This window comes from Pundamilia nyererei, unplaced genomic scaffold (assembly GCF_000239375.1).
Source record: "Pundamilia nyererei isolate P.nyererei 1_Seehausen unplaced genomic scaffold, PunNye1.0 scaffold00014, whole genome shotgun sequence".
Taxonomy (NCBI): domain Eukaryota; kingdom Metazoa; phylum Chordata; class Actinopteri; order Cichliformes; family Cichlidae; genus Pundamilia; species Pundamilia nyererei.
In genome coordinates, this window is record NW_005187415.1 from 6224358 (window position 1) to 6247576 (window position 23219).

General features: G+C 39.9%; 1 protein-coding gene across 16 annotated transcripts in view; it reads right to left on the reverse strand.

Moving 5' to 3' along the window:
- The window catches only part of LOC102193240 (ELKS/Rab6-interacting/CAST family member 1-like), a 135359-nt gene that overhangs the window by 85053 nt on the left and 27087 nt on the right, over positions 1–23219 (reverse strand). For 4 of the 16 annotated variants that reach the window (XR_001290273.1, XR_001290272.1, XM_013908797.1 and 1 more), the window contains exons 6-16: positions 21467–21541; positions 20394–20549; positions 18722–18814; positions 16969–17136; positions 16699–16866; positions 14055–14192; positions 11357–11497; positions 8301–8441; positions 5879–6072; positions 5140–5250; positions 1134–1145 (exon numbers count right to left, since the gene is read on the reverse strand). Coding sequence is in view for 12 of the 16 variants with exons in the window: in XM_013908797.1 (XP_013764251.1) it covers positions 1134–1145; positions 5140–5250; positions 5879–6072; positions 8301–8441; positions 11357–11497; positions 14055–14192; positions 16699–16866; positions 16969–17136; positions 18722–18814; positions 20394–20549; positions 21467–21541 (1397 nt within the window). In the remaining 4 variants the exon portion in view is untranslated. The remainder of the gene's footprint in view (positions 1–1133; positions 1146–5139; positions 5251–5878; positions 6073–8300; positions 8442–11356; positions 11498–14054; positions 14193–16698; positions 16867–16968; positions 17137–18721; positions 18815–20393; positions 20550–21466; positions 21542–23219) is intronic. The other 12 variants (XR_001290275.1, XM_005725303.1, XM_013908802.1 and 9 more) reach the window with 8 other exon arrangements.

A 23219-nucleotide genomic window follows, 5' to 3' on the forward strand; every position in this document is an offset into this window, starting at 1 on the left:
GCCCGAGATTCACAGAATTTACAGAAAATGTTATGATTTATATCGTTATCAGGACGATAAAATTCTTATATTGGGATATGAGATTTTGGTCATATCGCACAGTCCTAGTAGCAAATGTAGCATTTAGGAGAGCTACTATTGTATGGTCTATGCTTGATTCTGGAGAAAAAAGCACCAGTGTGGAAATCTCTATTTCTCTGACCCAGTTAATGCCAGTGCTGGATAAACAATCCCCATGAATAGTCACGTAAAAAAGAAAGTTTTCAAAGGCCTCTGTTCTCCTGTAAATAGCTAAGTACATCCTTAGTGTGTGCATAGGAATTAAGAGGGTAAGCATTTCATGACACTGTCCAGTCATTGTCCAGTCCAGACATAAACTCCTCTGTATGCCAAAGTGTTTTGAGGCTAATTTGAGGACATCTATCTAAAGCTTTGCTGAAACTCGATCATGCAAAAGCACAATGATCCCAAGCACGCCAGCAGAATGGATTAAAAAAAAAAAAAGAGTCAAGGTGTTTCCCTTGCTTACTTCCATTTACTTTTTACGGTTTAAAATCTTTAGTTTCAGTTAAACATTTATACGTTTCAGTGTTTAAGTTCTTTATCATTATATGTGTGATACTTATTAGAGGCAAGTTTTAAGACTTTCAGTAGTGGTGTCAAGAACATGTGAAAAGTGGAGTAATTTCTTTAGAAGAGCCACACAGACAGAAATCCAACAGAGATAAAAAGACCTCTGAGCAAAAGTTCACAGCTGTCCAAGTTAATTATGGAGATACATTTTGCTCGTTTGCTGTGGTAGCCTCAAATCTGAAGTTATTAAATGAAGCTCTAGTATCAAAGTTTAACTGCTAGTGTGGTGAAGACTCTGGCAGGGTGTTATAATGGAAAGTGAAAGGAAGAAACAATGTTTCCTCTTCAAAGCGGCACCAATGTGACAGCAAGAGTGAAGTGAAAGTCAAGGTGCCTCCTTCAAAGACAGACAGATATGATGAGAATTATTAAAATCAGAGTTTATGACAGAGTGAAGTAAGTGTCTTGATGCAAGGACACGCAGTATGACAATAAAGGAGAGAGATGAGAGAAATACAGGGAGAATGACGAAGGAAGAAAAATAGGCATGCTGTACTAACCTTGAGGCAAGACTGAGTAGAGCGGGAGACAACGTTCCATTGGAAAGTTAAAAGAAAGGGAAAGAGAGAGAAGGAGAGGGAAAGGTGAGAGGGGAAACAGGAGTTGAGAGCTAGGTTAGCCAGCTTGATCAATCTTCAAAGCACAGGAAAGACGTAAGAGACAAAAGAACAGGCCGAGAGACATAATTACCCAAAGAGAGACAGCAGGCGGACACTAAGACAAGAAGACAGGCATGACCAAGCAAACAGTTAGGCAGGCAGACAGTCTCATAAAAACAGGTTAGACTCAGGCTTTTCTCCTTTCAGTACAACACTGAGGGCTATGAGAGGCCCGCTCAACTCAAATGACCCCTACAAACATTTAAGGGCACAATGACAAACCATGGAAAGTGAGCAATTAGCCAATCAAAGCAGAAGCTGAGGGCAAGCTCTCTATGAAATATTTCTTCAATGGTTCAGATTTTGTGGATGACTTCTTTTGCTTCCCACCGGGGCCACTTAAACAGTTCACCGGTTGTGGATTTGCAAAATCTCAAGCAAAGGGTAACCAGCATGCAATCATTAAGACATGAAATCTTAAAGAAAATTCATTTCCTAAACTGGCATACCCAAAACGTTTTCCATGCAATAACTCCTCATAACTGAACTTTGACTGAGCATGCCAGAGACAAATTGTCCATTACTGAGGAATATAACAATAAACTTCTCTAATTTCTCACTACTCAGGTCTACACTCTACTTCTCGCCAAACCTCCTCCCGTTTTCTCATATTTCTCTCTTATCCTTTTCCCATTTCTGTCTTTTCCGTGAGTTCTGTTTTCTGTTTCCCTCTCCCTGCGACGCAGCCCGTTCTTTCCCTTCTCTGTACGTCTCCTCTCGTTATTCTGTTCTTTCTCGCTGTTTTTCTTCTTCCACCACGTTTCTTTCCCTTTCCTTTTTCTGTCCTCTCTACGTTTTCCACTCTTCCATCCAAATCCTTTATTTTGGCCATCAGGGCAGATTTTCAGCCCCATTTCCCCTCAGTGTGAAGTCACTCAGTCTGCTCCAATTACTGTCCTTGTTACTGAAATAAATAACCTGGTGCCATTGCAGCTGGATTTACACTACAGGGGAAACAGAGAGGCTTGATTCTTACCCTTGTTTAACCCACATCTGATCTTTTCATTAGTAATGCTCCCGCTGCTCACTTGTAGCCCAAGGTTAGCCCCGGTGCCAAGCTAAGAGTTGGCCTGTGGCAAATGTATTCTCCTCTGACATACCTGTTAGCTCCAGACAAAGTCGTATAATTCACAGCAGGCTTAGGCAGCTTGAGGATAAAATCAGCATTTGTACATATAAGGTTTCACAAAAGCCTTGTTACAGAATATAAGGTTGCTATCTCAAGCAGGGACTGCAAAAGCTAATTTTAACCATCTATCTGTTTAGACCAGCAGCTATGCTAAAACAGCTCACTGGTATCTTGACCTATATGGTCAATACTATCCTTCAACTTCAATGATTTATGTCCTATCAGATATAAGCAGCCATAACCAGAAACATCATAATAATCCTTAACATGGCAGTTATCAGACTTCTCCAGTCAAATTTCGAAAAGTAGACTATAAAGACAAAAATGTTATTCTTTCAATTCTGGTGCAAAAAACAAAGCAACTAGCCATGCAGTCTCCTTTTTACAAACATTTGTAAAAGAACTGGTTATTCTAAAGTGCTGGCTGAATTAGAGCGTGGTACAATAATAGGATGGCACCGCTGCAACAAGTCAGTTGGTGCATTCACCATCTGACTTGATGACGTCAGAGCAGGGTAGCATAAGCAGCTCTGTCCCAAGACGGAAAAAAATCAACTTTAGAAATGACAAGTGGAACTATTTTATATGAAATCGAACGATTAACGTTTTAAGAGGCAAATCCACTACCACTATCACTGCAATCCACATGATATTTAATCGAAACAAAAGTAATAAAAAGGATATCCTGACATACCTTTTTGAGCTACGTCTAGTAATTTGCGGAAACCTGTATATACAACACTGCCACAGTAAAGGAGCAGTGCACTCCAACCTACAGAAAATGTACCTCTAAGCCTGTTGCACCATCTTATCAAAGAGATTGTATGGCTTAATCACTGAAATTAGCCATGGATAGTTTCCCTCATCACACCCCTAACAGCTAAATGAATCTGCTACATGATAAGATGTACAAAGAACTGCATATCCTCTGATATGACTGCTGTACAACACTTCACTTCACAGCAATTACTTTAAGAGCAAGTAAAATTTACTCATACTTAATCTAAAATTTTGTATTAAAGGACACTTTTCTAAGTCTAAATGTAACACTTTTCCACTTACCAAAGAGCAGCTTTCAAACTCCAGATATTAAATATCACTTTTAAGATGCTTTTATTTTATTGTACCCTACTGGGATAATGAAACATCTTTCCATATAAAACCAATCTGCAATTTTAATTGCTTATAAAGTTACTGTATAATGTTGTCTGTAAACTTAGTACTGCTGTAAATCTGCATCTGTGGCTACTGGCAGACTAAACATCACACAGACACACTTAAAACACACATGTTTGAAGTTATTCGGTGCTGAATTATTAATAGTCCTGTGTTTCTACTGGCCAAAGAGAGATGCAGTGAATCTCCCTGAAATCATTAACAACCATAAATCTCGCAGTCACGTCGCTAAATGCACAGACAGAGAAAAGGAGGCGAATCTAGAGTTAGGATGGGTGGAGATTCTGTCCAAGAAAGAAACTGAAGTAAAAGATTCAAGAGACAGCAAGCGAGTAGGCGCTGACAGATGGCATAAGAAAGTTCAGAAATCAAAGGCATAAAAAGCCATTCAGAGAGAGGAAGACAGGCGGGCTATAGACACCATCTGGCCCATTTAACCAATGAAGATGAACTCTAATTTCACAAGAGCAATGCATTCTCCATTATTCAACAGCACCAACTAAAAATGCACCAAACACACCCTTAAAAAACTCAAACCACTAATATCGAACTGCTGTCCGTAATATAATTTCTTTACGTACTGGGGCTAAACAGACACAGAGGCACAACATCAAACAGGTATTCAGGTAAACACAGAGTTAGGGAGGCATGCAGGCAGACAGAAGCTACAGGCAGAGAAATAAGCAGATATAAGCAGAAAGGAAAGGCAGAATAAGAATAGCTAATGAGGTAGACATGGTGTACACAGGCAAGAAAGGTTGAGAGAAAGGTTAATCCAAAATTGCACAGCAAGGTGGAAAAGTGGATAGAAACATCTGAAAAAGAGTCTGAAAAAGAAAACGATTGTGGTAAACTCTGCAAGTCAAGCATCCTCTGCTGAAAGTGAAGCAAAAGTGAAGCGAGAAAACAGAGCCACTAAATGAAAGAGTTGCATCATTGACAGGAACAGAGGCTCAAAGAGTTTCGGTGCTGTACAGCAACTTCGGTGCCAAACTGTGCCCTCATTTTACAAACTTTGGGGAGCTGTTTGGCTTGTCATACTGCAGTAACAGGCGACTAAGACTTTGTGCTCATGCCTAGATATGTAAGAGTACAACTAGCTCCAATTTCTGGACGTGGGAGAGAGAACAGTACAAGTACACCATAACAGAGAAACTCAGCAAGTAGTGATCCAATGCCGCAACTCTTTGATGGTGATTATTAGTGAACATACTCAGCTCTGTCCCATGTGGAAAGGGCTGGCAAATACAAGAAAACCTGACGAGAGAAGATCTTTTTCAGTGTTATACACAACCTATGATGAATGAAGTATATGTGTAAGATGCTGTCAGTCATTATTTTTTATCTAATAATCCAGATTTATGAATTTGTTTTGCATGTTTTTCATCTAAAATCCAAACTTCTTACCCTGTGGCTAATGCTTCATAGCCTTTTCCACATGGGTGGGGGTTATTATCACAGTGCTCTTCTGACAAGCAAAGTGAGTTTCTTTCGTGCAGTGGTCAGACAAATAACTGACTGACAGAGCTGTCAGCCACTCACGTGCCCAGGTAGTCCCATACTAGCCCCCCCATTGGCTGCTGAGAGGCAGCCGGGGCAGGGGCCTGTTTTCGCGACTGCTGAGAACGCCACAGATGAGAGGCAGCAGGATTTCTGGGATGTTACGGGATGTTATGAGCGCAAACACACACAAAAAAAACCATAAATGCACTCACACCAATGCGAACCAATGTGAATATACACATATTTGTGTATAAACATGGGAATAAGAAGGGGAATGGATGGAGAGATGAATTAGGGTGCAAGAAATAAAGGAGAAAATGGTAGGAGGAAATGGGAAGAAAAAGAGGGAGAGGAATGAGCCTTCGACAACTAATGAGTTCGTCTTACAGGAAAGATCACCAATGACTCTTATCGGCTTCAGATTCAGTCAGAAAATAAAAATAATGGGTGGTAAAGTGGAATCTGAGACACAGTCTTTCACACAACCTAGAGACAGGTCAGTGACACCCTGAATGAATGAATGAGGCTTTAGCAACTGATTTCACAGTCACGGCCAGCAAACTCCAGTAGCCCCTTACAGCCAGTGGAGGAATACAAATTTTTCCATCGGGACCAATCTCTAGGCCTGTGTGACTGAGCCTTAGATAAACAATCATTTCACCAATAAACACAATTTATCCATTGATTTAGGTTAAAGGAAAGAGATACACAAGTATTAAAAGAAAACTGCTCAGTGTCGATAATTGTTTAATCTACCATATTTATCATCCTTTCTTACCTCTCTAGTTCATGAATCTTTTTCTCCTTGTCATTCTTTTCATTCTCCATCTCCCTGAGGATCTCGAGAAGTCGTTCCACCTCAGATTGGGCCTTCCCAGCCTCCTCTTTGCACCGGGTCACTTCCTGCTCAAGGCTGGAGATCCGCTCAGAGAGTTCAGCGTTGGCCTGAGACTCTGCCGCTGCACTCTGAGCCTGGAACAGGATTTAATTATTAAAAATAAACCAAGTGTTAGCTTTCAAAATGAGGTGACCATCACGCGATTGAAACGATAAGCTCAAACCAAAAAAGGACGTGCCAGTAACAACATGTGTGGAGGGTGAGCTGGATGGATTTCAAAAAGATGCATGCTTTTAGAAAATTTTTAGTGGAAGTGTTCCTCTTAAATAAAATGACATTTAGCTCTAAACATCAGGCTTTAGCGGTAAGATACAAGATTTGTATATGTCAGGTTTTAGATACTGCATTTATAGTAGCATATAAAGCAAACTGTTGAAATAGACACCCCAGTATTGTAGAAATTATGTACAAAGCGTGTTACACATTTTTTTAAAGGGCTCTAATTGTTTCCAAATATTCCTAGTGTTTTTTTCCATGTTTTCCACTCCAAAAAACTCAAAAAAAAATTTCTGTTTATTACTAGCGAGAAATGTGAAGACCTGTGCTGGATGTATGTGCACATCCTTCACCTTAATTTAGCAGATAAAGTCTGAACAACAGTATTTCTTCAGTTCTGAGCAGTCTCATACTCAGCGAAACACAATACTGTTTTCTTCTGAACATGTCCAACAGGCGTCTGGGATGCCAGGGGACAAACAACACAGGTTTTGTGGCATAATATAAATTTTCATTAACCATTTGTATTGCAATGGCTTCATTCTAGTTTTAGCTGATTGTTTGGGGGACTTTAATTTCTCAGTCAGCTTACTGTATTTTTTCTTTTTTTTGGTCCACATGTCTCTAACAAATCTATGATCGCCTCTTATAAACTTTTATAGATTTTACATTTTAAATTGTAAGATTTTCAAGACTAGACAGGTGTGGTTCCGATGCTAAAAGCTTATATTTGTATCAAATTAATATTTAAAGTAATGACTTTTAAGAATGCCACATGTTTGACACAATTCACCAAATCTAAGAAAGATGTCATCTAATAAACAGATGTTTATTAGATGACATCTTTCTTAGATTTGGTGAATTGTGTCTTCATTTTTACACCCATGTCAGACGATATTTTTAAACCACCCTCTGCCCTAACTGCTCTGAAATATCTGTTTCTCCATGGTAAGGAGAAAGAGACGATGAGGAGAATATAATATAAATGAAAGTATTAGGCATATGTGTTTCACACACTCGCAAATTGGCACACATATAACATTAACAAAAAAAGACAAAACCACAAGCTAAGTTTCTGGTAAATATTAGTATGAACGATGAGAAAAGGTGAATAAATTCAAAAAGCATCTAAGTTTTAGTGGCTCTCTTCTTTCTTCTGCTCTGTTCATCTAAACTTAAGACACAGAAAATGTGAGAAGAAGAAAGAAAAAAAACAAAGACAAATACAACAAGTTATAACCAGCTTAGAGGTTAGAACAGCTGTGTATATTTCCCAGAAGTAAATGTTGCTCTTGGGATGGACTTAGTATGTGTGTGTGTGTATGTGCGAATGCCTTGCTCCTACGATACATAAACCCTATTAGTTTTGGAAGTGTACAACAGTTTTCATAAGTCTTTATGTGGAGAGGAAATGTTTGAGAAGATCTGGGTGGAGCAGAGACAGAGAAAGACAAATAAAGGAAGAAAGAAACATCACGCACACAATGTCACATTCACAATTTTTCCATCCGCGTTACAGTAAAAAAAAGAGACTGAAATCAAGTCTGATGAGTAAAACACCACACATTCCCCCTTTTCTCTCACACACATATACCAACACACATGCATCCAGAAACACACACAGCTCTGGATACACATTCGGCATGTGATGGTGTGCTGTCTTCACCAGTCTGTGAAAGTGACTGTAAGGCTGTCAGCAAGCTGTCACACACACAACATTTTCTGGGCTGCTGTGTGGGAGAGAATACGTATGTGATATGCACACACACACACGTGCACGTACACACTCTCTGCCTTCCTAGGAAGGCGCAAAAAGAAATGAGAGGTTAGGTTTAGTTTTCTGCTGTTTTCCATGCTTTAACTGTAGCTACTCTAAACAGCTTTTCACCTCTGAGTTTCATGCAGTAGATAATCTTGTAGTCGTCAGGAATGAGCCAAGAAAATTCCACCTGCTTTTGTCTAAATGCGGCCTACAACAGGTGACATAAAATCCCTCGTTCTCTCTTTGAAGGCATCAGCGTTTCTGCTTTCATAGCTCTATGAATAATTTGCTATTTACTTTATATTTACAGCCTTTTCAGCTAACCTTCTTTAGTTGGTTCTCCAGCTTGATGCACTCCTCTTTCTTCTGCTCCAGGTTTATTTCCAAACTTTTCAGCCTGTTGTCCTTCTTGAGAGTCGAGGAGGCCAAAGAGGAAGCCTTCTCCTTGAGATCCAACACTGATGTCTGGGTGGAGGAAAAAACATTGGAGACAGCTCCTTAATAGTTATTACTTATTTAGCTTATTCTTCACACCCATTAGAAAACAACAATGGATTAATTACATTTTTTTATTTTTTCCAACCTATAACAATAATGTTATATTTAGCAAAAATAATTATTATGAGGTAGGGAAAAAACATTTGTGTGCTTCTGATTATATTACAGAAAGAAATTCTTATTCATAATATGTGATATTAGACAAACAGATTTAAAGTGATAATAATCTGCAAGCCCTTCTTAAACCCTTCGATCATGCACTCTGTTTGTCATTGCATTTCCTGTGACCTGTCTCTTTTCGCACTCTCAGGCTCAATCCGTCTGTCTGTGAAGTCTCTCTTTTTCTTTCTTTTCTTGGGATTTCCTCTTTTGGTAGGCGCAGTGAAACAGAAACCAATGAGACCAGAAGGAGAGACTGTCAGACATGTAATTTTATCCATGACTGACAATAACAACTCTAGACTCCGGATCATCATGTTTGACTGGGCTTTGGTCAAAGAAACCTTGCTCTGATTATATTTAGGTACGCATATATACTCCTGTTGTCAGACAAACCCCACATCTGCCTTCAGCAGCAGAGAGAGGAATGCTTGTTTTCTCTGAGAGTTTCCCATGTATTTCTGAAATTATATTATAGGACTGTGACAGGTTTTATGACCCCACAATCACTAAAATTAGTTTAAGGAATACAGTACAGTCAGACAGGGTACAGAGAACTTTTTACAGTAACAAGTAGAAAACTGCCCATTTAAAGGAACAGCCCGAGTTTGGTAACTTTACCTAATCAATTTCTTGTTGAAAAAGATCAACAGGAGTCTTCATATCAAGAATACAGTACCTCTATGCTAGCCAGCCTGTCATGGTCCTGGGTCATTTTGACCCAGTGTTCTTAGGTTTCTTATGTTTTTGTATTTTGTTCTTTATTCATTCCATGGTTCCTAGGTTGTTCAGTTTAGTTTACTAGATTTGCCGTCTTTACCCCCAGTGTCCCCCTCCACGTGTCTGAGTCCCCATGCCTCGTTTCTCCTCCTTGTGTTTTATTTCACGCTTTCCCTGGTCCGCTATGTCTGTGTTCTCTTCCTCTCTGGTCTGCGTCTCTGTGTACTTCCTGTTTTACTTTGATAGTCTCCCGTCTGTGTACGCCATTGTTGTGTTTACTCCTGCCGTGTCTCGTTACGATTATCAGTGTCACCTGTGTTCCCCGTGTGCTCCCACTTCCCTCATTAACCATCTGCGTATTTATGTCCGCGTCTCCCTCAGTTCTGTGTTGTGTTCTCCCACATGACTGTGTGTCCTGCCGTGTGTTTCCTCATGAGTCAGTTCCTTTAGAATCTCCCAGTTTAGTTTTATATTATTTTGTATCGCCTTTAACTTCTGTCAGCAATAAAGTATTTTGAGTTCAGTCCTGTTTCCCGTGAGTTTGCGTTTGGGTCCAATTCCTGCCTGCACACAGCCTAATTGTGACACAGCCAATATCATTCTACACATCCAAATGTGATTGCTTTACCCTGCTTACAATTCTTGCTCCCTCTGCAAGAAGCTTTGCAACCCACCTCAACCCCAGCTCCTCATTTTCATGCTGCATCTAACTTTATCAATGCCATGTCTGATGCCTTCACTGTTTTTGTACTGGAATATTCCCACCTTGTGTTTTCCATATATGCATAAGGAAATCTCATCAACCCATCATTGCAGATGGCTGCTCCTCCCTGAGTCTTGTTTTGCTATTGGTTTCTTCCCTTTAAAGGGTTTTTTTCCTTCCTACTGTCGCCAAGTGCTTGCTTAAAGTGGGTCATTTGATTGTTGGGGTTTTCTCTGTATTATTGTAGCTATGTTACAATACACAGTGCCTTCAGGGGACTCCTGTTGTGATTCTGCATTAAATAAAACAGAACTGAAATTGAACAAAATCCTTTACAATAGAAAACTGCATTTCTACATGTATTGCTCTCTAAAGTTCAATTCAGAATCAACAATTAACTTGACATTCATTTCTCTGGACTGTGGGAGGAAGCTGAAGTACCGAGAGAAAACCCAGAAAGTTACAGGGAGAACATGCAAAGTCTACCCAGAAAGGCCCCAGTCGCTCACTGGATTAGAGCCTTATATGCCTTAGTAAAATAACTAAGGCACATAGTTAAATTTGCTCTTACTGCAAATCCTGCAGTAAACAATAGTTTAGTTTTGATGGTGTCCCTTCTGATAGTTGTGTTACTTCTTAATTTGCTTTCTTGTCTTTTGGCTTTAAAGCAGGACCGTCAGTTACACTGCGATAGGCTTTCATAACAGAAAATCTATGTTAAAATATTTATTTTCCTTAAAGTGGATCTTGCATGTCTGATGTATAAGCTTAATATAGAATATGTATAAATGTTATGCTTCAGACTCATGTCAAGCTGACATCACCTTGGAATAGTTTTGCTTAAATGATCTAGGTGGGTTTATAGAGCTCATCGGCATAACAGGTCCCCTTCTAATCTCAACTTCATGAATTGGCTAATAGTAACTTTTATTCTGTTGTGCTGCAGGGTGAATAAAGAGAAAACAGAGTCTGAGAATGCTTTGTCATTCTCTGCATCTCTCTGTCTTTGCCTCTGCTGAGGTGTTTTGTACAAATCACAAAGGTCACAGGCAGAAAAATTCAGCTCTGATCATTGTTTCTTTTGGTTGTGGGCCTTGGATTTTGTTGTCAGGGAAACATGACTGTTTCATCGTTGTCCTTCAGCGAAAGAACTCTGGGAGGATTCAAGGTCTGCTCTACAGTGATAGATCAATCACATTTTCTTGACAGGAACACAGTGAGGAAGGAGAGAGAATGTGTTTTTCTGACTTTTAGCACAAATATGGACGTGTGTTTTTAAATTCCTGAGTGTGTCTTCTACCTCACGGTCAGCCAGTTCAGCCTGCAGCTGGGAGACTTTCTCCCTCAGCTCTTTCAGCTCCTTCTTGATGGTCTCCACTTCCTCCCCCTTTTCCCGCTCCTCCCTTTCCCGCTGCTCCTTCAACCGCTCGATGATTCGCTCCTGGAGTGAAAAAAGAGAAAGGGAGAGAGAAGGAAGGAGATTGGAGTGAAAGAAGGTAGTCGAGGTAGAAGAAGTGATGGAAAATAAGAGAGGAAAAAAAATCACCTCATACCCTCCAACAGTCATTCACAGTCACTCAATATCAAGTTTCTATACTAATAACAGTCATATTAAACTTTATGTACATGGCAGCTTTGACAGGATCTAACAGCCAACAGCGATTTTAGGCCCATAATATGTTTTGGCAGAAGATGTAAAATTCACAACCACTAAAATACAATAACCGATCTCTATAGCTTGAGAAGAACGTAGCGGCCCGTTCAAGTCAAAGTACAAAAGTTCACACGTGCAAAAGCAGTGCAAAGAGTGTATACTGGGGCTGCAGTGTGTGTTATTAAAATATTATTATTATGGGTCCTCATTTGACTTGTACAAAATAAAAGCGGTGGCACTTTGGCTAAAGGTTAGTTTAAGGTTGACTTTAGAAGTAGTGTTAAATCTTACTGCAATAAATTCAATCTCTAACTCTCATCCTATATTATCAGGAGTTGAGCTATCAAACCTGGCACACAGATACATCTTGAATGTTCTTATGTACATCAGATACTATGATCTCACCATATTGCCTAACATTGACCTGTTGAATGACCCTTTTTATCATTTATGCATCTGTAACACTATAAAAGCATTGCATTTTTATAATTTCACAACAACAGCATCTCATTGAAATCCTCAAAGCTTGAATATTATCATGGTTACTAAGCAGCCACTTGGATCTTAGATACACCTGCTCAACTGCTCATTAACACAAAAACTTAATCAGATAATCACATGGCAGCAACACAATATATTTAGATATACAGACATGGTCACAATTACCTGTTGAAATTCAAGCCAAGCATTAGAATGGGGAAGACATGTGATCTAAGTGACTTTGAATGTGGCATGGTTGTAGGTGCCAGACAGGCTAGTGTGTGTTTCAACACTTAGTTAATCTATTGGGATTTTGCCACACAATCATTATAGAAAATAGTATGAAAAAGAGAAAATATCCAGAGAGTGACATTTCTCTGGATAAAAATGCCGTTTTGATGCCTGGAGGTCAGAGGAGAATGGCCAGAATACCCCAAGCTTATGGGAAGGGAACAGATACTTATAAAACCACTTGTTACAACCAAGGTATGCAGAACAGCATGTCTAAATGTGCAACACGTCGACCCTTGAAGCAGATAAGCTACAGCACCAGCAGACCACAGTGGGTGCCTCTCCTGTCAGCTAACGGGCAACTGAGGCTATAACAGTGCCTGGTCTGATGAGTCGCAATTTCTGCCACGACATTCGTATGCTTTCCTGAACATGACAATGAGTTCGCTGTACTCAAATAGCCTTCAGAGTCACATCACGGACATCCAGCTGACAAATCTCTGTGATCCTGGAATATTATTTTCGCCATATTGTAGCAATGCTATGAAGAATTAAGCAATTAAAGAATTAAATAGTTACTATACAATCACTCTTATATTTCTCTTCCATCTAATTCTCTACCACCTCTATTTTTTCATATTTTGCACCTTGCACTTTAATGGTTAAACTCAATAGTTTGTAAAGACAAACCAATGAGGGTCTTCCTTAGTCAAGACTTTAATTAATTAATTAATTCTGGGTTTATTGGTTTTCGTGAAGAATACCACTGTAACATCAACATTCTTCAAAATAATTATGATAACAGAATGAGGGATGCAAATATTTCAGTCATGGTTGTTTCTACCATTTACAGAGACAAAAATACAGAATATAGCTGCAAACACCATCAAACATGAGTAATATTGTGCATAAAACTCAAGCACTGGAAAGTTAAAATGCAACATAATTCATCTCAGAAGCAGAAGAAGAAACGAAAGCAGGGCAAGGAGATAAAAATGGATGCAGAAAGGAAGAAAGCTAAAAATGAAAGGCGCCAGCAGAATGAAAATGAGAGGGAAAAAAGCTTGTGAAAGCCGTGCAAGTGAAGCAGGAGTCGTCGGCCACATCATCCTGCCAACACTCACACGTCTAACTGACACCCTCAATATTAGTCACTGGACAATTAATAGGCCTGTTTCCTGTGCGCGTGCAAATGCAAAGGAGATTGAGTTGGTAACATAATCGTGCATAACACCGCAAAAATATATTCTCATCAAACACTTTAAAGTGTTCTGCCGCTCTAAATGTCGCTGGTTAGATTCCCAGAATCAGGGTTAAATCCCCACTGAGAGCAGAGTCATAAAACAGTCGGCTCTGTGGCTAAAGTACCTGAATGTCCAAACCCAAAGAGTGACCAATGAACTACTTTGAGCCATGTGGCTGCACATTGGACAGTTCCTAATCTTTTATGAACACAAGCTCTGGATGATTTAATAATGAAACAGCCAGTGTGATTATTGGTCGATTTCCATTTATCCAGAGCCATCTGGTCATCCTGTGGGTGGTCTGCAGTTTTGCTCATCAAGATTTTATTAATGCAACCTTGCTCAAGAGTTAAACGGTCGGGTGAGCGTGTACGTGCATGTGTGTATACCTTCTCAGCCAGAGCCTCCTCCAGCGTTCCCAGTGCAGTGTCTGTGTTTGAGGTGTCTGTCTGCAGAGACTTGACTCTGTCTTTCAAGCCACTCAGCTGTTTTTCTTTATCCCTCAGTTGATCCTGGAGGTTCTCTATCTGCAGAAAGAAAAGGAGAGAATAATTCTGTGGGGTTTTCAAGAATAATTTGCGCATTGACCACTCAGTGAGATTTTGTTGGCAGCTCTATTGGCTCTAAGACTCAGCCAAAGTGAAGTACTGTAGCAGGTGCTTTTAAGTCCACAGGAAACTGAACTTCTGCAGAAGAAATGCAAATATAGCAGCACATCTTAAACATGTGGACAAAGTGTGTGTATGTGTGTGTGTGCACATGTATCAATCTACATAAGCAACAACTTGAGCTTCAGGCAAGTCTGAGGCTCTTTGAGGGTTCAGGTTAAACTGCAGGGTGAAGGTTAGAATTACTGTAGGCCGGGGTTAGGGATAGTTTAGATGTGACTACACAGGGAAACCATTATGTAAATGAGGGTCCTCGCAAAGCTAGAAGTACCAGCACATGTGAAGCTCTCTGTGTGAGAAAAAGGAAGGCGGGACAGAGAGTGATCACAGACAAAGATAAGAAGTTATGTCAACTTTGTGGTCTTCATTAAGAAATAGATGGAACAAAAGGTTGAACCATACAGAAATAACAGCATCAGGAGGAAAATAGAGCTTGAAAGCTTATGTAATGTCTTCATATGAGTGAACTTGGGTGGGATTATTGCACAATTTCAATCTCCCCCTCTTTATGCTTCTCTTGCCTTCCCCTTGCCAGAGAGAAAGTTAATCAAATGATTGGCAAACTCTCACAAAAAAAGACTGGAGTCAGATTGACATCACTGCAGGTGAGACACACACACACACACACACACACACACACACACACGCAGCACTACAAAAATTGCGAGCATGTGTGTGTGTGCTTGTGTGTTCATACAGTAAAACATTTCCAGCACCTCATTAATCAACTGTTGACCTGACAGGTTGACTGACACGTTCTCCACCTCCTCCTCCTCTCTGTCTCCTGTCTCACACATGCACATACACACATATGTGAACACACACTTGACATTGAGAGGCAGTGAGAGCCTTTGATCTGCATTTCTTGAACCTGACACACACACATACACACACACTCACTCACTGCTTCTCTCTTGTCCTATTTTAGTTCCCAAGTCATCTGTGATAATGACCCAATACAAAAACAATGATCAGCTATGTCACAATGTTCCTCGCAGCAGAAATCATCTATGTACTATTAAAACACGAGGAGGAGGGCCACAAAACGGAAAGAAGGTATTTTTTGTGTTTTCACATGAAAAAAGGAGACCAAATTCATACTTTTTTCAGATGATATCAAGAAGGAATCAGCAGCATCTCTGCCTCCCTATCAGGCTCTGAACTGTTTTCCATTTGAAGATGGCAGAGGTCATCATTTATTAATCAAGAGGAACTCATTAGTATGCATCTAATGATTTTAAACACACTCTGTCTCTCTCCTCCCCCTCCCTGTCTTGCTTTATGTCTGTCTGCTTGATTGTCTGTATCAATTATCTGCACACAGTCTCCATTTCTGCATTTTTTTCTACAGGACACAAATGCTGCGACTGGGTGAGGGAGAAAATTAAGACGCAGAAAAGACACAAAAGACTGATGATGGAGGAATGCAACCTCACACTGGCTTCTCTGTAAGCTTTGCACTTACTGTGTTAGATGCAGTGGCCTAGATGACTGCAAGAATCCTCCTTTAGATATCCCCATTCAAAACCACTACAATAGCTGTTATGGTAGTTTGCTTAAATTGTCTTATTCCAAAAGTTCCACCAACATATCTGACAAGCACAAGAGTTTTTAGGATAGCAGGGTGAATGTGTGTGTCTGTATATGTGTGTGTGTAGACAGCCAAGACAAGGGGTCACTCTGGCCCATCCATCTAACTGACAGCATTACCGCAGAGATACTCACAAAAACTACATAGTGAAGACCAGGAAAAAGTATGCAGAAAACACCAGAGACTTCAGTTTTGCCTAAACGGCCTGTCTGTGTGCAGCTGTGTCTTTCTGCTCACCTGTCTGTCTGACTGTTTGTCTGTCAATGTCTGCTTGCATGCTACATGCTGTGTTAGAGCCCCATCTAGTGGTCATAGTATTAAATGTTGGCATATTCTCAGAACATCAATTTCTATCAGCATGAAAAGGAGTAAAGGTGTGTCTGCTTCAGCTCTAATGCATGTTATCCATTATCCAAAAAGTCTGAATATCGCAGTTTTCCTCTGGACACAAAGAGATGAAACTGACAATATTAGAGGTAATGGTGATGCTGGTTTATTTGGAAGTAAGCTAGTACTATGAGGGCAACATGACCAGAATCAGCTAAAAGAAAAAAAGTACACTGCCTATTGAGGCAGTGTACTTTAAATGTGTACTAAATTAAGGATAACACTCCATAAATGCTCACCCTGTAACATTTTAAACCATAACAAATGCAGTGCATTAACCCAGGACTCTACAATTACTGGTTAGCTCAGACCTAAAACAGGGATCACAAGGACTTCAACTTTGCTTTATGTGTCTATATTAATGGAGTGCATTTTGTGTGTTCTCACCTTCTTCTGTAGAACATTAACTTTGCGTTCCTTGACGTCCATCATGTCTTTGAGGTCAGTGATCTCTCCTTGCTGAGTGCTTTTCTCCTCCGTCAGCTCTGAGATCTGCTGACTCTTTTTAGAGAGGAGCGACTCCTTTTCCTCCAGTCGGAGACGCAAGGCATCCACCTGTGAACCCACAAGTAGGTACGCAAAAGTGCAAATAAACATTCACACACCAAATATCAACGGTGAAGAAGCAGAAAGGTTGTAATGAGGGTGTAGCTAAACCTCAGTCTGTAGTATGGCAGCTCTCTGTTCCTTGGCGGTTAGTGACTCTTTGAGTACATCCACATGTTGTTTGCTGTCAGAAAACTGATTGTTCAGAGTGTCCAGTTTGGTCCTGAGAGCCAGCAGCTCGCTGTCCTTACGGCTCAGCTCTTGCTTGGCCTGTTCCATCTGAATAACACAAAATATAAAGGGACAGACAGATAAAAAAGAGCGTGTAAAGGTGTGTACTGGAGAGGACGATATGCTTTCTAATATCATATATAAGCATTAAAATGTACTACAAGCTTTGCAAAGTAAGCACTCAGTCCTAATGTTAGTTTTAGCCATTACTCTGCAGAAGATCAACTGTAAAAGAAGAAACAGGTACAATAATAAGAAGTGCTCGCAGCTGACTGATAATGCTTTTAAGATACAAATCTTTTTTTAAATGCACAACTTTACTGCTTTATTCAGAGGGGAAAGAACTTGTTACGGAAGATTGCAGATATTTTATTAAGGCCTGCAGACACGTCTACCCTTTACGAGTAAAAAGAGATGATGGTTGCGGTGATGGAGAGAGGTACAAGACTGCTACCTCATCCACATAAAAAGTGAAAAACAAGAACAGACCGTGGTTTTAAACTCATCCCTCTTACAAAGGTTAGTGTGTCAGTTTATCTCCTAAAGCTGTGACTATGATCAAATATATCTTGACACAATGAGGACCTTAGAAGAAAAGAACGGCCATTTATTTTAGTTCTTCTCCTGAAAAGTAAACAAAAGTTAGACATACATGGAAGTCAGTGCAGTATTAATCTATTTTGCTCTTAGCTATACACTTCAACTAATGGGTCAGGGTCAATTCTTTCACCTGGCCAAAGCTCAGGAATCAAATACAGTAAACTGCCACATTTGGAGAAGTTGCATATTACAAATTCACTCCTTTTAACATGAAATCCAGTTTGCAGGTGTTGTGATTAGGGGTGAATTTAACATGACACAGTACAAGAATGGACCCAAACCATACAGTAAATCAGTCATATAAAAGCAAAGCAAACCCAGGAGCAAAGTGGTCTAAACTACAAATGGACTGAAACCTCATGCAAGGACAAAGAGAAGTGTGTTAGTGATACAGACACTGCAGCACAGCACAACTGGACTCTGCTGGAATTCTGTAGCCGTATCGATCAGACTGCTGCGTACGACTATTACTATCAAAAGCCACTGATCTCACACACAAAGAGAACTGTAATTCCTGAGCTGTTTATAGAGACTAACTTTGTCAGCTCACCAAAAGAATAGAAAATGCTTTCTCCTGGTGTATTTAGCAAAGTGTAGAAAACACATTTGCTAACCCAGGTTTTGGAGAATGGCTCGATTCATTTTAGACTGGCTTTAAACTTAACCTCTGTAATTCCTCATGTCTTGAACTGGTTCAAAACAGTTATAGGATGCAGATATATGCAAAATGGACCATGTTAATGGCAATATGATGCAATAACTACATGAGAAAAATAAGAACACCTCATGAGTGGATATTGGGTGAACGGTCCACGATGCACTCTGCAGCTGGTGTGCATAGTTTTGACATTTGAATGTTATAGTTGCTTACTGCTGTCTGAACACACAGCATGCTACCGGAAATCTATTGGAAATCTACTAGAACTACGTTAGCCAGTCAAAGAAAGAAAGAAAGAAAGAAAGAAAGAAAGAAAGAAAGAAAGAAAGAAAGAAAGAAAGGATGCGCAAACAGACACAGAGGTGTGTCTCTTACTGCCGACACCTCCTGCTGAAGCTCATTGGCTCGTTGCCTTAATTCCTCCTTCTCTGACTCGCTGTGAGTTAGCTCTTCCTTCAGCTGCTCAACCTGGCAGGAGAGGAGGGCATCAACATGGGTGCTTCCCATTAGCCAAGCTTTGCATCTTGCTTCCCTTACTTGTGTTTCTTCCTTGCCTCTAACCTGCTTCCAATAAGTCAGAGGTGTGAGGGCAGCAACAGCCTGCAGTTTATCTTATCATTACTAGTATTAACATAAGTAACTTTACAGCCTCTGCAGGTACCTCCGTTCCTGTTGTGTGCATTTTGCCTACAGTATTATAAATAATACCGTGTTATACTGAACTGTTTCCACAACAGCCTGCCTGCTCCTTTTACTGCCCCATCAGATCAGCTGACCACTAGATAAGCACATGTTGACCGAAAGCTTTTGCTGGGAGCATCTGCTCTTCCAGCTTAGATTCCAAAAAATGCATTAAAAGGATTAAAAACTCCAGTTAATGGTGTTTCTTGAATCAATTTTGGAGTGAGTGGCAGAGCTTTGAAGAAGGGCAAACATCTAATTAGCAAAATGGAGAGCACACCGGGCCATAACAAGTATGTTGCCACAGTTGCATCTGGCATGCTTAAATAATGTATATAACCCCTACATTGTTTTACAGTACTGTGTCCTTTGAAGACTTCTGAACATGTGAAGAAGCGTGCATTATCTTTATTTTGATTAACAAATGAAATGGCTCTTTGTTGCTATTATTAAAAGCTCTGATTGAGGAGAGCTTTACACCTTCGATTAAATACACGTTAAAGCTAATAATGTCCAAAACAAGAATGCATCTAGTGTATTACCACAGATACGCATGCCAACAGCAATGAAATCCGACTATAAAAAGGTACACCATGTAAATTACTTCCTTCCAGTTTTGAGACACAAATCCACTACAGAGAAAAACAAGAATATATCAGCTCGCACACACAAAAAGTCTGCTGAATTTCCAAACTGGATCGCCTCCCCACACGACAGACGTATACGGAGTTTCCGTTTTAATGAGCTCGGCTCCCACAGACACTTTTTATTCCTGACAGTGAAGTTGTATCCGTCAAGGTAGTGAGTGTGAAAAAGCAAATTTATTCTCAGCTAAGCAAGAAAATCCAGATATTGTTCAAAACACAAAGGGAAAAAATGGTGAGACAAGCAAATACAACCAGACAGGCAATAATGGAGCAAAAACACCTTTTTTTATAGTCTCCAGCACATTGACTAAAATTTGACAAGATAGAGCAGTGTAGCCCTTTTAAATCATACTGGGACTTAAAAGGAAGTAAATACACAAGGTCAAACAAATCCTACATGCTAACTATTCTATTTAGAGTCCTTTGATAGATATAAGGATATATTCTTATTATTGTTTAAATGTTTATTTGATGCTTTGCCTTCACTGCTGCCACCTTGTTGCTGACAGAACCACTGCCATGTTTGAGAGATGAAACGATTTCGTATTTCCCTAAATTATTATAAGGTTTGTATCATTCCACGGTGGCCTCGTTACTCTATTTACAGGCAATTTGTCCTCAAACTTAACAACTATTCTCAACTCTTAATCAGTTTAATGCTGTATCTATTATTATGTTTCAGTTACTGTCTGGACTGTATGTGTTTGTACATTTATCACCTTGTTCTTCATGAACTTGGAGTGGGATCTGTAGACCTCCATCTGTTTGATCTCCTCCTCCCTCTCTTCACTGCTCAGAGCGCCATTGGATTTCAGCATCATCACCTCCTCTTCCAGCTCTCTCATGCCACGCTCCAACGAGCTGATTTTTGCATCCTGACAGGAGACAAACACATCTAACTAATCAGACCATAAACAAATATACGGTGATAATAAAATGGGGTGAAATAGGAGCACAGGTGGAAATGCAATTAAAGGAAGTCTACGTGAAAATAATGTAAATGTAACTATTGTTGAATGCTTAAAGACTTTATCTAATAATCCATTATGTTTTTAAAATACTTGAATCTGTATCTCAATAATAATCAGTGAAGCCCAACAGACATAGCAGTTGGCCAACTTTATCTTGTCAATATTAACTGCAGAGACAGAAAGACTTTCAACAGAACGTAACAAAAAAGATGCGTTAGGTATGTTTTTCCAGCAGGTAGTAGAACGCATTTAGAGGTCAGAAACACTAATGTCCAGTTCATGCTGTGTGTTGGATAAACCTCCGACTGAGATTCTGAAAAATTATTTGTTTTCTTCTTTTGAGTCTAAAATGTTATCCAATGCAACAAATATATTAATATGGGGTATTTAAAGTCTTGTTTAGTGAAACTGCACTTCATGGTGTATTTGTGTCTATTCTTTACCTTATTTTCCATCATATTTACCCAGCAACCACATGTACACTCATTAAACTTTTCATTTAATAACACTATTAATAATCAGCAAATCATACAGCAGCAACTCAGTGCATTTCGACATTGATGAAGACCAGTGATAGTCCCAAGTATTTGGACTGTGTAATTCATTCATGCTCTAGCAATCCTACGTCATTAATAGCTATAATATCCACATAATATGCACATTAAATACAGCACTACAGAATTAGCAGCATTTCAGATCATTTTTTTAACAATTTGTATTGTTGGGGTCAAAATAATCCTCTATAAATGTAGACATAAATTTAAATCCCTGTATATAGATACATACAAACACTTTTATAAATTACATTAGCATTTGTTTACCTTCATTTCGATGACTGTCTGCAGGGCCTTGGTCTTTGTTGATTCTGGAGCTGCTTCGTATCTCCTGTGCAGCTCCTGAGAGGCACAAACAGCACGATCAGCAGATGACAGAGAGGGAGACACAGCGGGATGGAGCGAGGGATGGGGCAAGAGAGGAGAAGGTCGAGGGCCAGGAGGCGAGACGAGAGCAACTGATGGGAAGGGATGGAGTGAGGGCTGAACCGTTGGTGTAGGACGAGGAGCAGGTGCAGGAAAGGATGGCGAGTGCTGGAGGGACGGATGAGCGGAAGGGTGGACAGAAGAGGCAACAAAGAAAGAGGGAAAGTGGGGAGGACAAGAGGAGGGGGTGGCAACCGGATGGTTGTAGTGCCGGTGAGAAGGAGGGGAAGGGACAGGGAAGGAGGGAGACGAACGCAAAAGATGATGCCGTGATGGGGAGAAAGCAGGAGAGGGCTGGAAAGGGGGTGACACATGGAAAGGAGGGGGAATAGGGATCGAGGGAGAAACAGGAAAGGAGGGAGATTCAGCTAGAGGTTTCCCTCTAGGAGAAGCACTGGCTTTTAGCCTCCTTGGATCAATCCGGCCATCCCACATCATTTGAACTACTTGAAACAGCACTAACGACGCTAACTGTGTTTAGCCTGTGTTTAGATTTTAATGATCAAATCTGACAGCCTGGAATTGTGTTAATTCAATGAATTAGCTCCCAAGCTTCAGTATCCATGGATTAAGAAAAATATAAAATGGTTTAAAAGTCCAAATTAACCCAAAGTCCAGAGTGTTTTTTCTCTAAAATCATCAAAATTCTCAAAAACATGCTATCTCACTACTCCAATTTACTAAGAAAAATGCAGTAAAATGTCTAACAGGTCTGGCAGCTGTTACTTCATCACTAGTCTTCTAGTCAAATGAAGTGAGACGAAAGTAGGGGCAGTGCAGTTGGAAGGGCACAAATAGAGAAAGAAAGAGCAAAGGAGGGAGTGAAAGCAAAGGGGAGGACACGGCTGTGTATGCATCACTGCTTTTCTTTGAAGGACACACACAAAGAGAGCTAATGCATAAGCCAGAAAGCATAAAAACATGTGAGTGAAAGGGATAGTAGGAGGCCATTGCTAGAGGCGATGACAAGGATGGTACAGATGCCCACACACACACTCACTCACACACACTGTGCTATTCACTGAAAAAGTACTGATACAGCAATTGCAAAAACAAGAACGTAATTACAGCTTTAATTATGAAATGTCAGAAAACATAACTGTAAAATTTAACCACTGCTGAAAAATTGCCTCCATCGTTATTTACTTTAGAGATTACGGCACCCTCATCTTAACCTAACACCTCTTTTCTGGGTCATTTAGAGGAGTTGTAGCTTAACTGACTGTCAAACCTGTGTCCGAGGTCTTTGCATGCACAAGTCACCTGACATCACTCGTGTTATATAATTATTTTTTCCATTTCGAAGGTATTTTTTGTTGCTTTAATTATATAAAAGTACATTGGCACACGAGGACTCGTTTCTTAATAGCCAATGCTGCCTAAATACTGCCTGTCATATTACGGCATTGCAATTAAATTTTCTGCTGCTCATTCCTGTGCAATATCCCATCTGCCCTCCCGTCATATTTCTTTTCAAGATTTTCTTATTTAATCACTAGTGTACATATATTTATATTTATAGATACATATATATTTAGTCATCTTTTCTCTTTTACCACGTCTCTCTAATATTTTGCTCTTTACTATTTTTCTA